This window comes from Danio rerio, chromosome 18 (assembly GCF_052040795.2).
Source record: "Danio rerio strain M-AB ecotype USA chromosome 18, GRCz13ab, whole genome shotgun sequence".
Classification (NCBI taxonomy): Eukaryota; Metazoa; Chordata; class Actinopteri; order Cypriniformes; family Danionidae; genus Danio; species Danio rerio.
Genome location: NC_141038.1, coordinates 12302022 through 12318911, shown reverse-complemented (window position 1 = coordinate 12318911; position 16890 = coordinate 12302022). Strand labels below are relative to the sequence as shown.

Sequence of the window (16890 nt, the reverse complement as noted above, 5' to 3'; positions counted from 1 at the left end):
CAATTGGTATTAATGGGCATCCCCGACACCATTACACCACCACCACCAGCGTGAACCGTTAATACAAGGCAGGATGGGGATCCATGCTTTCATATTGTTGATGCCAAATTCTGACCCTACCATTCGAATGTCGCTGCAGAAATCGAGACTCATCAGACCAGGCAACATTTCAATCTTCTATTTTGGTGAGCCTGTGCGATTTGTAGCCCGAGTTTCCTGTTCTTACTGTTGCCTTTCTATCAGCTCGAACCAGTCTGGCCATTCTCCTCTGACCTCTGGCATCAACAAGGGATTTGCGCCCACAGAACTGTCGCTTACTGGATATTTTCTCTTTTTTGGACCATTCTCTGTAAAACCCTAGAGATGGCTGTACATGAAAATCCCAGTGGATCAGCAGTTTCTGAAATACTCAGACCAGCCCGTTTGGCACCAACGACTGTTCACTTAAAGTGACTGAAGTCACTTAAATCACCTTTCTACCTCATTCTAATGCTCAGTTTGAACTGCAGCAGATCGTCTTGACCATGTCTACATGCCTAAATGCATTGAGGGGCTGCCATGTGGCTGATTAGAAACTTGCGTTAACAAGCAGTTGGGCAGGTGTACCTAATAAAGTGGCCAGTGAGTGTATTTGATCATTTGGACAAACATGCACTTTTTGGACCATTTGTAAAAATATCAAGTCTTTATTGCAGCATTTTTAAATGTTACAAATACATTAGTTTTATTGTTGCAAATTGAGCGACACTATAATGTCTGCCTGCGTTCTTAAAATCATTTAGATGAAAATGATCAGACTGTTAATGCAAATTGCAAAGAAAAGACTCAAGGAATGTAAAAAAATCAACAGAATCGAAAGCACCAAGAAGCTCTAAATGACTGCTTCCTGTACACACGTACGTCTTGTCTGAACTCTTGTTTTGCAGTTGTTTGTGTAGGACTTTTTTTTACCATGTTAAGCAGTTGTTAAGGGTTTTCGGCTGGTTGCCTACTAATCCATAATCACCCCAGACAATATTCAGCTCCCTTGATATAGGAAAAATATGCATTGTATTAATAAGGTTGCTTGTTTTTGCAAAATTACTAATTAATCATGTTTGTATTTATACACCGTGCATTTATTAGGCACATTAAACAGTTGTGGGTAAAACTTTACTGCCCCCTGCTGCTTAAAGGCTACAAACAGCTGAAGAGACAAAGACTGAACATCTTCTGTGTTGCTCTTACAGACTGTGATCAACAGCATGTGTGGCTTCGGGATTCAGACGCAGAACCACCTCAATGCCACCAAATCCATTTATTCGGTGGGCTGTGCAGACAGAGCTGTTATCTGGATCGAATCTCACCTGCTGTTATTTGGGGCTCTGACTCTGGGTCTCGCTTTACCACAGGTAACAATCAGCTGACTCATCTCAGGCGTTCTGATTGGTCAACATAAGATGTTAGTTAGATACAAACAAAGGACATAGTCATATTAATGTTATCATGCAAAATACTACATAACCATAAGTGGACCACAAGTGCATTGGATTTTCATTTATTAATTTTTCACTTGAGTGTTGGGAACTTGACTATTATTTAGGTTAAATTTCAGAATAATTTTCCATCCACCCATCTCTTCTCTAAAATATCTCTAGCATGGCATGGTAAATTCTTATGTATGCCAACCAACTGAAGCCAAATCATAGACTTAAGAATACAATGGACGACATGTCTCCACTTCTCACTTTAATTTCCTCAATAAGGTTGTAATAGTTAATGCATTTACTAACATGAACAAACAATGAACATTATATTTATTACAGTGTATTAATGTCGGTTAATGTTATTTAATGAAAATACAGTTGCTAACAAGCATGAATTTGGACTTTTATACAGCATTTGCAAATGCTGAACTACGATTAATAAAGGTTCTACATGGTATTGTTCATTACTAGTTAATGTTAGTAAATACATTAACTAATACAATACTTGTGTGAGTATTTAAATTACAATAACTCGTTATTATATCCAGATGACATCATTTGGAGCCCAAATCTACATCGTAGGGAAAATACTGTATGTTGAAACTGCAATATCGAAGGCCCATCCAAACTCTTCAGACAGATACTACACATTTTACTACTTTAATAACTTTAAAAAAACCTGCTCCAGTCCTTGAATCTGGTCAAACTGTGTCTTAAGATTTACATTCCCTTTTTGTGCCTGTCTCAATAGCCACTCTTTACACTAGTGGTGATGTAGTATTCTGCATGACCTAATCGAGTATATTCCACTCTAAATCAGGCACGTGCACACATAGGCAGTGCACATGCCCTTTTTAGTCTTGGATAGAAAGTGCCTTTCCAAAATGATCAAAAGTGCCCCCGCGACACACCCCCTCCCGCCCTTCGTTTGGCGCGCGACAACACCGCTGATCAGAGCGCGCGCGCGCCAACCTGTGCAGTCTCTGCACGGGCCTGCTCTAAATATTACATTTTTTTGATAGTGATGCCTGACAACAATTGGTCCAACTGATTATTAAAAAATTAAGCTGTGCCAAAATAGCATTTGTAAGCTGCCCAAACAGTTTATGATTAATTAATAATAAAAAATAAAAAAACATGCCATTCTGTTCATTATGCAGACTTACTGTACTTCTGGATGGGATCAAGTGGCCAAAACCACAGTTGTCTGTAATATGACCAGCTAGAGCTCATGATACACAGAGAAACCTTACCTTTACAGTAATGTTGCCGGGTAACTTTGGGAAATAATGCCATCAATGGCCAACCAAGAGGGCAAAAAAAAAAAAAAAAAAAAAAACACAATGCAACAAATTAAAGCAATCTGATCCAGATACAGTTTTGTTACCTGTTTTTAAAAGTAAAGTAGCAATGAAATTTGGTACATATTGTAATTATGTGGACTTTCTGTACTTCTGGATGTGCTCAAGTGGCCAAGATCAAAATTGTCTGTATTATGACCAGCCCCAGAGCTCATGATACAGGGAAAACTGTACCTTTGTAGTAAAGTTGCTGTGTAACTTTGGGAAATAATGCCATCAACAGCCATCCAAAATTGCAAAAGAAGACAAGGTACCTAAATAGGGCAATCAGATCCAGATACAATTTTGTTGCCCATTTGGGGTACTCACTGCAGAGCAACATATGCAGAGCTAAGCTCCAGCAAGGGGTAGCTTGAGCTCCAGCTCCTCCTGCACTTCTTCTACAAGTGATGTCACAGGGGTTTGGGGCGGGGTAGGTGTACACATTAAAACAGCTTATAGGAGCTCAAGCTCCCTCTCATTGGAAGTAAGCTCCACCCAAGTGGCTCTGCAGAGAGCACCCTCTCCATTTTGAAGAGTAAAGTAGGCCTGCAATATTGCCCGGTGTCCTGACATTTTATCCTAACCATTAGATTATACTACCAACACTATTTTAATGGTTCTGAGGTTTGGGCTAGGAATTAGGTAGGTTAGGGCGACATTACAGCTTCATCACACAACTCATTAAAATTTACACTGGTAGCAAAATCTGATGGGCAGCATGTTGCGTCATCAAAATGTGCTCCCTACTTTTTGAATGGGAGGTAGGAAAATCTGACAAGGTAGGACAAATTGACAGAACACCAGCAGCATTGCTCAAAAATTGCCCGGTGTAATCATGCAGACTTACTGTAGTTCTGGATGTGATCAGGTGGCCAAAATCACAATTGTCTGTATAATGACCAACCTTAGAGCTCATGATACACGGAAAACCTTCCCTTTATAGTAATGTTGCCGGGTAACTTTGTGAAACAATGCCATCAATGGCCAAACAAAAGGAAAAAAAACACACACACACACACACACACACACACACACACACACACACACACACACACACACACACACAAGGCAACTAATTAGGGCAATTTGTTCCAGATACAGTTTCGTTGCCCATTTTCAAGAGCAAGATAGCCATGCAATACTGCCTGACAGCATTGCTCAATAAAAAAAGTCCTGTGTAATTATGCAGACTTCCTGTACTTCTGAATGTAATCAAGCGGCCAAGATCACAATTGTCTGCATTATGACCAGCCCTAGAGCTCACGATACATGAAAAACCTTACCTTTATAGTAATGTTGCCGGGTAACTTCCAATCCAAACCAAAATGGCCAACCAAAAGGGCCAAAGGACACAAGACAACTAAACAAAAGCAACTGGATCCAGATTAGGGCTGCACGATAATGGAAAATTTTGATTTTGACATTGTGATATATTGTTTTTCCCTGCAATACATATTGCGATAAACAGTAAATACATTTTCACCACATGACTTAAAAAGCTCTATTTGGAAAGTCATTACACCACTTTTTAATGCTCTTTATGTTCTCTTAAAATGCTTCAAACTCTTCAAATGTTCACATAGGCCTTAAATTTTTTTTAACTTTCACTCTATAACCAATTCTACAGTGTCTCCAAAAATCTCTTGTGTTTTGACATTTGGATTCTGGTCATCTATATTCAAAACTCAACTAGGGTTGGATCGATAGACGATGGCTAATAGACATAGACACAATGGTTAGCCGGCATCACTATTCTCCTCCCCACTCCCATTGCAGCAGCAATCCACTCGCAAAAAATACATACTCAGGCCCTGTTTATAATAATACGTCTTAGTTTTAAAATGTCATTTTAGAACGAAAACAATCTACGTCCACACTGGTGTTTCACCTAGCATTTCTAAAAAAAATGTCCCTCTATACCACTGAAAATGCACATCAGATGACCACACAGGCACACACTGCAGCATATGTGGACGTCTGAGCTCCAGACAGCCAGCGGGTGACTGATCCCAGAGAGCAGAGCACATCAGATAGTTTATGAAAGATGTACTGCTCAAACGTGATATTTTATTCGTTTTGTCTCTATCTAACGACTCTTCGGTCTATTAAATCTATCAGGTAATGCGTCACAGCGTCAGTAAACTGCTTTAGTCTTTCGCTCAGAACCTCAGAAACCGTTGGTTGGTTCCTGTTCAGGGGCGGACTGGCCATCTGGCAATTCTGGCAAATGTCAGAAGGGCTGGACCAATTTTTAAATGTGGGTCGGTCAGTTTTTTAAAAAAATATGTATTGTTTTTAAGTGCAGACAGCTTTTATCTCTGGCTAGATGTGATATTATGATGATGGTAATAAAAAAAAAAAATAATAATAAATATTAAGCATTTGGCCCAATCGGCAACTCCCGCATGGTTTCAAAATGGGCCGACCCAATCCAAGGATACCCGGACATAATCAAAATCTGGCAAAAATGTCATATTATTTCACCATCTTTACACATAAATAGTGAATGTGCGTGTCCGTGGGTGGGGCTGTGTCGGTGTGGTAATGTGGGCTGATGTGGCAACAGTGCCAGGGCTGAATTTTTGTCCCAGTCCGCCCCTGTTCCTGTTGGTTGTGCACCTTTTTTACCAACCAAGTTTGTCAACGTCATTTATAACGACACAGATCACTCTGCCTATTCATGCCAGAGTCCCGTGGAAAAAAAGATTGACAGGTGGTCATTTGTGTAACTTATCTTCATTTATTTATGATTTGATTATGGGTAAAACAAAGACCATGCAGGTCGGGTAGTTGAAACAGTAGGCTACAAATAATTAATTCATTATGTATTCAATTATTATTCATAAATAATTAATTCTCCACTGCCTACTACAACGACCTTGCCACTGTCCTTCGCGATGTTTCACATTAAACATCGTACGATACCAAATTGGTCAACATCACCCAACCCTAAACTTAACGTTGCATATCTTGCGATGTGACTATTGCGGACACACACATTGCGATATCTCTGCTTAAATGATATTGTGCAGTTCTAATCCAGATAATATTGTGTTGCCCAGTTTTAAAAGTAAAGTGCAATATTCCCCGGCAGCATTGCTCAAAAAGTTTCCCAATGTAACATCAGCTTTAGTCTTGTAACTGTAGGTGCCAACAAAATTGAAGTCATTGAATTATTCAAGCGATTCATTCAATGATTCATTTAAGAGCAAAACATATAATTATCTTCATAAGTAAGTTGTTCAATTATTCACAGAACCATTCAGAAAGAGTAAATCACCGTCTTAGAGATGTGCAATGATCTGCTCTGCTGGGGCTTCACTTGAAACAACTTTCATTGGTGGAATAGAAACAATATCTGTATGGATTTGTTAATAATTCATACAACTACTGATACAGACAGTCTGAATTAAAAAAAACACACAACGTTCACAAATTCACACATCGAACTATGATGCTTTCGAAATGAATGTTGTGTATGCAGTGCACAGCTCTTACATTCATGAATTTTTCAGTGAGCGTTGGGAAACTGAAATGACGGCGCTGTCTCCATATGCACTGCTGACCTGACACACTTCTTCTGTTTGATCTATAGATCGCAGGCATCGTCCTGTCTCAGATCCTCATTTCTGAGATCCGATCCGTCATGTAGAGCGGCAGACGATCACCCGCAGAGCCAGGCAAACTGGTGCTTTCATTCTGCAGCGACTGCCCCTTCCATTTCCCTCTGCCTCGGAGCCAGCTCTTATTTATTTTCTATCTCGCTTTCTGCTATTAGATTTAATAAAAAAGAAAAAAGTTTGTTTGTAAAGCATGTGAGGTTGTTTGTTATTTCCTCATTACTAATTCCCAAAGTCTGGAGGCACACTTGTAAGTTCATTTTAGTGCACACAGCTTTAAATAATCATGGTTATTGGTTGCAAGACTGGAAAGGAGAAAACACTGCTCGGACTTGTGTAATGCAAAATAGACACTCGCTTTATTTTTATCTTGCAATTTTGCAACCGGATAAACAGTTAGATGCTATTAGAGATGTGAGTGTTGAGATCTTCACTGTTAAAAATAGCTGTTATTTAACAGTTTTGTGATTCACAAGTGTATTCCGTTTATATACAGTTGTGCATTGCATTATGGGATGTTGATTTCTGCTATGTCGACTTTTGATGTTGAAAATTCAATGCTACAGTTTAACAAAGTGACTTTTATTCGCCCTTGTGTATTACTCCGCACACACTAGGACTAAAGAGGGAACACACTAGGACTTGTTTAGATTTCAACTATGCAGGTTATTTATAAGGATAGTACCTATTTTTAAATATTTATAATTTTAGAGATTCAGCGCGTTGGTTGCCATCAGCCTGTTATATTAAGCAGAGCAAATGTAACCCCGCTAGTCCTATGCCTCCCTACCCGCTCCGAGCTGGTAACGAACTGGCAACCTACCGCATGGGAGTCGGTTGCTCTACCAAGGAGGCTAAAGATCATGGCCTTTAGGGTCTGTCACTAGAGCAACTTTAGAGGTCAGAGGAGTGAGGTTTACCTGCACAGCACTTACTAGCTGGCCTCCGTTACACTCACCCCCCTGAACCTCACTCTTATCCGGGTCATGGCACCAGCATAACCCCGCTGGACCTACGCCATCCAACCTGCTCCAAGCTGGTATCAAACCGTCGACCTTCTGCATACAGTAGGAGTCAGTTGCTCTACCAAGAGGGCTAAAGACCATGGCCTCTAGCAACTGTTGCCAGAGCACCTTTAGAGGTCAGAGGAGTGAGGTTTACCTGCACAGCACTTGCTGGCTGGCCTCTGTTACACAAGACGGTTGACATTTCGCCACAAGAAGGCGACAGAGACCACATAATAAGTCCTTAGGGGAGAAAATTTCAGTGTAAGTTTCAAACTACAGCTGATCAAATCATGATACAACCCCTTAAGTAACATTCTAAGTTGACCTCTCGCTTTTGTATGTTGTAGTGCTGTATTTGTACCATAGTTATCTAGTAGTGTTTGCTTTGGCTTTTTTAGGGTTAATTATTGTGATAACCCAATTGAAACAGAGAAATACTGGGATATCTCTGTAGACTGATGACATCTATGTTGTCCAGCCTTATAATCTTAAAATGTGAGCAAAATCACCCGTTTTATCATCACTTTAGACATTATGCTAGAGAATCATTAAAACACTAGCTCTAAAGCAGGGGTGTCCAGAGTCGGTCCTGGAGGGCTGGTGTCCTGGAGAGTTTATCTCCAACTTGCAGCAACACACCAGCCAGGGAGTTTCTAGTATATATAGTAAGAGCTTGATTTGTTGGTTAAGGTGTGTTTGATTAGGGTTGGAGCTAAACTCTCCAGGAAACCCCTGCTCTAAAGTGATGTTGGCGAGTTAATAATGGTTTCTGCTGTTCTGACCGTAAGCTGCAGATATGAATGAATGGCGGAAAAAAGTAGTTCCTCATACAAAAGGATTTTTGACACTCTCTGTGTTTGATTTCATTTTTTATATACACGATTATGCCGTCGAACAGTTGTATAGATGCAACATCACACTTGTAGCAGTGCGATACGGCTGTATATCGTCACTGGTGCGACACTAAAGGGGGTTGCATACAAAAAGCGCCACACAGCGCCATGCATTTTAGAATTCTAAACATACGTTTCTATTAGGGTACACACATCAGTGCTGCAAGTTGACTGATGTCCGCGGCGCCCAGCCACAACACAGGACACTGTTCATATTTCTGCCACGCCACAGAGCGCCAATAGTTTCATTTTACATATCATACGAATGGGCGCTTCTGGTGTGATACTTTTAACTGCCATGTGCGACCTGCTTAAGGCACTTTGCCTGCAGCCTTGCGCCAACAAACGCCTCCCACCAGTGCTGATATACAGCCATATCGCATTGCTACTCGTGTGATATTGCTCATTTAGGGGCCGATCACACTACACACGCTTTTTGTGTTGAGGCACCTTTTTTTGAATGATTAACTAACCGCTGCGAGCGTTTTGCACGTCGCTAATGCGCTTTGCGCACCTCGCGTTTTAACCACTTGCTGCGCCTCGCGATTTTACCCTTGCGTGTTGTGCACTCGCAGTTAAAAGGAAGTCAACTTTCAGCGGAAAAAGCGTGTGACGTCAGTCAAGTCTTTTTCATTCTCCAATTAAATGAAAGCAGAGGCGGGGTTTCTGTTGAGGTGCCTGCAGTGTTTATGTTGTCAAGACAACTACAGAGACTTCTGAAGACGGATGAGAGACTTATGGTTGCTGTTTTGAGTTATCCGGTGCCGTATGACTCAGAAATCTTGAATCTAACAATATTTTTAAATATTAATATCAACAGCAACACTCACGCACATTACACAGCTGATTTAGTCATTGCCTAGCGACATAAAAAGCACACCACACTTTTTTCTTGTCAACAAAAAAGGCAGTGTGGTGCGTCTTGTTTTTGGAACGTAAAAGCATGTTCCGTGTGATCGGTCCCTTAAACTATTAAAAATGTTCATAAAAGTCGCTTTTTCAAACTTTTCAAGATTGAAAGTTGTTGGGAGAAAGATCAAGGTCCCATAATGCAATTCAAAAGCATAAAAAAACAACAACAACAAAATAGGCCTATGGAAAACTGCTAACTTAAAGATATTTTATTATTGTGTTGTTCAATGCTAACTCATGGGCTGTGCTGTGCTCTCTGATCTGATGTCTGTGGTTAAATGTGTTAGCCTATAATTAAAGCAGCAGAGAACAGACTGTTTAGCGCACAGGGAATAGGGTCTGGATTTAAGCGTGTAAGGAGTGGGCTCGCTGGATCAGGCGGTCTGTGAGCGGGGAGTTTGGCCGCACTGCGTCTCTCTCCATCAGCATGCATCTAGAGACAAAAACACACAACACCTGCTTCCTCAGAAAGAGTCCAAGAAAATCCCTGCAGGACGGCTAGGCTGTCTGAACGAGGGCTTTTAAAAATATTCGCGTACACTTTTTATGCGCAACCTGTGAAGAGCAGGTGGGAGTTTGCAATTTGGAAGACTTTCGGTTTATGGACATCGCATACTAATGCAAAGCAAGTTTTAGTCTGAATTACGCAGTAATACATGGCATCCTTTGACTGTGGGTATAAATAGCAGATCTTATCAAACTGACATGGCGGCGGTTCATCTTAGCTGCCCTCTAGACTTGTACAGAAGTTTTAGTGGTTTGTGCATGAAAATGTGCTGCCAACTGTGCACTTTCAATCTGTCGGGTGCCAAGCAGTTCAGTGAATGAGGAACATTTTCAGATTTGTCTTTTGAAAGGTATTTGGCCATGAGTTTTGTGTTGTTCTTTTCAGTTAAAACAGTTTTTTATTTGTACTATCTGCTTGGAAAGACATCCGTGTTTATAAAAGAGATTTGTTGATAACCACTAGAAGACAAAAGTGTTGATGTGCTTTTAAAATCTTTAATGGTTTGTTGACTCTTGAAATGACCCTAGCGCCTACTGTTGAGGGTCACAACTTTTTTCCTGGTGCAACCCCTAATTTATATGTTAGGGACTTCATTTATATGTTAAGACTAAACAAAAATATATATATATATATTGTTGAAATTTTGTACTGTAGCTTGTAAAAAATCTTTTTGCTATATTTTGCATGATTTTGAATGTATTATCTTTCTATTTCTAAAGATCTTCGGTGACTAAAGTATTAATTTAATAAATATATCCATTTAATAAATCGGTTTAGTTCGAATGCGGCAAATATGACCTATATTTACTGAAATGTAAAATGAAATGGGGTGAACTAATTTATGCTAAGCACTGTATATATTATTTTAATTGTGCTAGTTCTCAAGTAAATGCTTTTTTTTTTTTTTTTTTTTGGTTTAGCTTTAAAAAACGCTGTATACTGGGTAAAATATGAACAAACCCAAATATTGGGATATGTTTGTGCTATAAATTACTGTATAATGAAACAATTAGCCCAGTATATCAAGGACGAAACCTGTAAAAACAATAAATACATACACAAATAAATCAATAAATGAGTAAATAAATTCACACATTTGTTGAATAAATAAAACAATAAATAAATAAATAAATAAGAAACAAATAAATGTATATAAAAATCCCAAAACTCCTGCATAAATAAATATATCAATAAATATTAATAAATAATGCAGGTACTAATTATTTATTCAATTAAATAATTCAATAAATTTAATTCAATAATAGATCTTTAGCTGAGGAAAAGTAATTACAGAACTATGGCCAAAAATTAATAAACGTTTGAAGGGGGGAAAAAAATCTACTATTTCCCCAACATTCGTGTAATTTACTTTTAATTTTATATATATATATAGTCCATAATTTACTAAACGTTGGAATGAAATAACCAAGCATTTTATTTAAAATAAATAAATGAATGAAAAAAAATATAATAATAAATAAATATCCTGAGAGATTTTTTTTATTTGTCTTGATAGCAACTTAATATTATTATTATTATTATTATTATTATTATTATTATTAAACTGTCATTTATATTAAATTTACAGACTTTTTTCCAAAATTAATGGAAAACTTACCGATATTTTCTTTCCCAGGACATGATCAATTTCTCGGTCGAATAATTTTATTTTTAGAATATGTAAAATGAAAACTAAATCTTACAAATTATTAATAATTCAATCCTATTTGATAAATTTGATATCTATTCTCATTTCAAAATGCAGAGGCTTATGAAAACTCAACATGCTCTCAATAAAAGTCAACACAGCAAATGATGATAATGTGGTAACTGTCAGACTCAATCTACGCCATCCACAAAGCTTGAGCATAAAGCTTTTAACACATAAGTGCAGCACAAAACCACAAAAGACTGCAAATGAGTTCTCTGAAAACCACTCTCCACTTACACATTGTCAATAACACAATGTTTACCTGGCCAATTGTTGGTGTTCTTTGTCTCCTGACTTCATGGCGGCGTGAATGAGGAGCTGACTGAAAACGTCTCTCTGCAGAAGAGAGAAGGAGGAGGCTGTTTTAGATTGTAAACGCTGCTTTATGCTCATACAGACTGTAATGAAGCGGTGAGAGACCTGCGCGTCACTGCCTCCGATCTCCACAAAGCTCTGTTTGATGGGCTTCAGCAGCTCCACGGCCTGCCTGTAGTTCCTCTGCTCAAACTCCAGCAGAGCCTGACACATGGGCAGACCCACGCGCTCCGCTATCTGCAGCTGACGGTTCTCTGCTGGATCTCTGGTGGACACACACACACCTACTTCAGCAGCATGTACATTACAAATACAGACAATATGACATTTTAAATTTGGTAGAGCCCCTGGTCACTTATATTATTCTGGATGAGAAAAACAGCAGCATAAGTGTGATTTAGTATGATTTAGTCAGAAACAAACAATTAAAAAAATAATAATAATAAAAAAATAAAAAATAAATAAATAAATAAATAAAATACAATAAAATTAAATATTTTATTTTAAGCTCAAAATTAAAAAAAAAATCTCTTGATGAATATTTTGCCAATTTTTGTTGTCAGTTAGGTCTCAGTTCTGCTTTGAAGGTAAGGAGAAGGTAAGCTCATGAGAAAGAGAGATCATGTGTGTGCATGTTAATGACACAGGCATATCTAATAGCTCATAGTGACCTATGTTAATAAAATAAAATAAAATAAAATAAAATAAAATAAAATAAAATAAAATAAAATAAAATAAAATAAAATAAAATAAAATAAAATAAAATAAAATAAACAGGTTTCATCCGGTCCTGGCATTTTCCAGGCCTGGAAAGTTTAGGAAAGACAAACAAACCTAAAATGTTTTTAAAAGGTCATTGAAATTTGGGTAACAAATGTCCGTGTGCTTGAATGTATTTAAGGTTACAATACTGAGCAAATTTCAAATACAATAGCACGGTTCATATTTTCAAGCGACGTTTTCTGTGTGAGGTTAAAAAGGAACTCGCATTCAGCGTAATTCAAGCTACCTTTTTGAGTGATGTGTCCAAAAACAACCTCTAACTACAGGGGAAGGTAATGTGGGTGCTACTTTTGACCTGTGTATATGACAATAAAAATAAATGTATAATATAATACATTTCTAAATATAAATAGATTATAAAAATAAACACATGTTCTTTGTTATGAAACATAAGAGTAATGAGGATTCATAAAAAAGTGAAAAGGCAAATCAATATAAGTTGTAACAAATTTCAATCAGTATATAATTATTACTATTATTTCAAATTAAAATCTCTTTGATAATTTGTAGTTTTGATTAGCTTTTTATTGTTAAAAACATATTAATGATGATAATAATGGCAACAATAATAAAAAATGATTATCATTGGTATTAATAATTAAAATATTAATAGACATATTGTTTTAATTGCATATACAGATTTAAATGTTTACACTTTCAAATCTGATTATATTTGATTATATCTGATTATAAACTTTTATTAAAAGTTTATTTAGTTAAAATAAAAGTAAACAGTAGTAGTATTAATAATAATAATAATATTTTATTATCATTATATACAATTTACAGATATATTTAGAAAATATAGAAATTTTTAGTTAATATTATATAGTTTAGTATATAAAATATAAATAAAAAATAATAATAAATGAAATATTTTATACCATCAATAGAATCAAATAATTGGCAGAAATAATACAGAATAAAATAAAATACAGAAACTTTTACACACTCAATATTTTTCACTGTATCAACTAAGTTTGAAAACTTGGCTTAAATAACTGATTGAAATATGCATTTGTTATTCTTATCTAGCGTAAAATTGCCTCCAAAAGCCTCCAAAAGTCAGTGGGTAACAAAAAAATATTCTGCTCTTTGAGAAAACACTGCTTTCTTTGAACAGATGCTGTGCTGAAAATACAGCTCCCAGAGGATTCCTTTCCATCATGTTATCTTATAAAACACAGCATGCTGACAAGAAATGATTTTTTTGTACTTAGTTATACTTTCAATACACTCTGTACTCCTTGTGTACAACCTTCACTGGACATTTATTTAGCCCGCTGTGACAAATATAGATATGCATGAGGCGCATTAACCTTAAAGGGGGCATATCATGACAATCTGACTCTTTCTGTGTTTAAGTGTTGTTATCTGGTGGCCGGTGCATCTACCGACCCGGCAAACATGATAAAGGACAACCCAGTAAGTCTTTTTCTGCAAGCACACAGAGAAACAAGCAGATTTAGCCATAGAAAATAGCTCTTATTATATGTTAGCACCTCTTAATCTGCAGATTTCCACTAACAGTGCCGCTGCAGCAGTTCACCCTTTACCTACACAGTCAGGCCAAAGGTGTTTCCAAAGGATCAATAATATCCAAAATATGTGTCCAAATGTCATTTCTGAAAGTGTTTATTAATCTTATGTATGGCTAATATGAGTAGCCTTACCATTGTCTCTGACTGTTTTAACAAGGAGATGGGAACTATGTTGTTCATAGTTCATAAGTGCTCATCGCTAGTGTAAATGCAGGTTTATTATAGACTTCTGACTTTTTCAGGTTTTCTGTAGAGATAAGACAACTGCAGTAATAATGTAATGATTATTTGATTACTAGCATGCTAGTCAATATGTTTAAATCAAGTTTACTCCATATTTTAATTCACGTAGTAAAGGAGAATCAAAAGATTGCTGTGTGTTAATGGATTTTAAATGCACTATTCAGTGGCAAATTACCGTATGACATGAAATGACAAGATGTTGATTATCGTGCTTATTTTCAAGCTTGAAGTTAAAAAAAATGTTTTCTCTGTACGAATATTTTACCAATTTTTGTTGTCAGTTAGGTCTCAGTTCTGTTTTGAATCAGACAGAGAAGCAGAGCTCATTGGAAAGAGAGATCATGTGTGTCCATGTTAATGACACGGGCATATCTAATAGCTTATAGTAACCTATGTTAGCTACCTCTTCACACATATTTATGAGCATATTGAGTTGGTTGATCCTATCAGCTCCCTGTTGAAGCACATGTTGGTATCGTTGAGAACACACAGATGATTGAATGCTTCGGCAACTGAAAAAATGACACTATAATAGAAGTCAATGGGGCAAAAAGCACTACCAACATAACAAAAGGGTAGTCAATTAGCATAGAGTGTACTATTGAATTTTTGAACATTTTCAAGATGAAGCCAGATCAGTCTTTAAAATAATAAATTTGAAAAAATAAAATTCATACATCCACAATACAATGCAAAAATACACAATCCAATTCGTAAATTCAGAACTTGATTCAAAAATACACTATTTAAATACAATTTGTAAATTCGGAACACAATTCATAAATAAACAAATCCAATTCGTAAATTCAAACCGTGATTCATAAATACACAAATCCAATTCATAAATTTCAATAACGATTCATAAATGCGTAAATCCAATTCGTAAATTCAAAACCCAATTCATAAATGCACAAATCTGATTCGGAAATTCAAAACGCGATTCATAAATATATAAATCCAATTAGTGTATTCAAAACGCGATTCATAAATACACAATTTCAATTCGTAAATTCAAAATGTGATTCATAAATATATAAATCCAATTAGTGTATTCAAAACGCGATTCATAAATATACAAATCCTATTAGTGAATTTAAAATATGGTTCATAAATGCACAAATCCGATTCATAAATTCAAAGCGCAATTCATAAATGCACAAATCCAATTTGTAAATTCAAAACGTGTATCATAAATGCACAAATCTAATTCGTAAATTAAAACATGATTCATAAATGCACAAATCCAATTCATAAATTCAAAGCATGTTTCATAAATGCATAAATCTAAATCATAAATTCAAAACACGTTGCAAAAATACACAAATCCAACTCATTTGGCAAAAATATTTCTGACTCTTACTTACGAATTCATGAATTGTGTGTTGTATTTATGAATCGTGTTTTAAATTTACAAATTGGATTTTGTAACCATTATTTTTCCTGTGCATGTACACATTTTAATATGGAAATGTATTATTTTTGAGACTTATCTGGCTCCATATATCAAAGCATTTACCACAATATGCGTCAAAATTTGTGACCAAAAATAATTCCATTTGCTGAAACAAAGAATGTTGTGGCCCAAGAGTGGATGAAAACATTTGTGGAACAGCACATACGGCTTAAGAATGCTAGTTTTCCCCAGAGCAGGAGAACGTCTAAGGAAATCTCATACAGAAAGCCTGAAGACACTGCACAATTGTATACAGCTCTAGAAGCTGTCTATGCTGTCATCTCCTGAGTGGCTTATGTAATGTGTGCTCACTTAGCCAGTTCCTGCAGGCTTTCCAGCAGACGCTGAGTGGTGCCCGTGTCTTTGCTGCCCAGTGAAACCATGAGGAAGTGCAGGTCGTTAAAGAGCAATGTGTGGTCCTCTGAATGGGGCTGGGTGACCTGGAGCAGCTCCCGGTATCGCTCACCCACGCTCACACCTGCAGGAAAACACAGAAACACGCAAAATCAAATACAAATATGCAGCACTTTTGTCCATTTACCACATAAATGGATCCCTTTTTCCATTAAGCAACTGCAAAACTCAACATCTCCAGTTCTCATATAGCTTATCTGTGTTTATATTGGATAACTCTGATGCTTCTGATTGGATGAGCTGCATTATAAGCTAATACTCTACAAACCCACATCTGTGACTGTTGTTTTGGGAACCCTTCTGCTATCATCAGTTAGATCAGCTGGGAATAGAACTCGGGTCGCCATGAGCATCATGGTGATATATGTCAGCGCACTTAACCACTAGGCCAGGGGTGTCAAATTCGATTCCTGGAGGGCCGAAGCCTTGCACAGTTTAGTTCCAACCAGGGCCGGAGGAAACTGAACTGCCGCTCTAGGCAGAGGACGATCATGCCGCCCTCAACCCCAATGTGAAAACGAAAGTGACCGGTTATGAAAATTAAGTTGGAAAAGAGGTCCGCGACACACCTCTTTTCCAACGCACTATGCGCGGATATAACTGAGGACACGTGGGTGCTGAGGGAAGGAGGGAGGGTGGGAGGTGTCGCGGACACTGTGCTCTCTATTCTGCCACCATATG

General features: G+C 37.2%; 2 protein-coding genes across 7 annotated transcripts in view; one reads left to right on the top strand and one right to left on the bottom strand.

Annotated features, from left to right (window-relative positions):
* Nucleotides 1-10220, top strand: part of tspan33b (tetraspanin 33b) — a 37062-nt gene extending 26842 nt beyond the window's left edge. The window contains exons 7-8 of one of the 2 annotated variants that reach the window (XM_087292445.1): nucleotides 1230-1391; nucleotides 6405-10220. In XM_087292445.1, the coding sequence (XP_087148571.1) occupies nucleotides 1230-1391; nucleotides 6405-6461 (219 nt within the window). In that variant the 3' untranslated portion in view covers nucleotides 6462-10220. Of the gene's footprint in view, nucleotides 1-1229; nucleotides 1407-6404 lie in introns of those variants that run through there. The other variant, NM_001045135.1, reaches the window with a different exon arrangement.
* Nucleotides 6762-16890, bottom strand: part of ttc38 (tetratricopeptide repeat domain 38) — a 36181-nt gene continuing 26052 nt past the window's right edge. For 3 of the 5 annotated variants that reach the window (XM_087292035.1, NM_001020699.3, XM_087292034.1), the window contains 4 exons: nucleotides 16108-16273; nucleotides 11881-12040; nucleotides 11723-11796; nucleotides 6762-9674 (listed from right to left, as the gene is read on the bottom strand). In XM_087292035.1, the coding sequence (XP_087148161.1) occupies nucleotides 9587-9674; nucleotides 11723-11796; nucleotides 11881-12040; nucleotides 16108-16273 (488 nt within the window). In that variant the 3' untranslated portion in view covers nucleotides 6762-9586. The remainder of the gene's footprint in view (nucleotides 9675-11722; nucleotides 11797-11880; nucleotides 12041-16107; nucleotides 16274-16890) is intronic. The other 2 variants (XR_015514314.1, XR_015514315.1) reach the window with 1 other exon arrangement.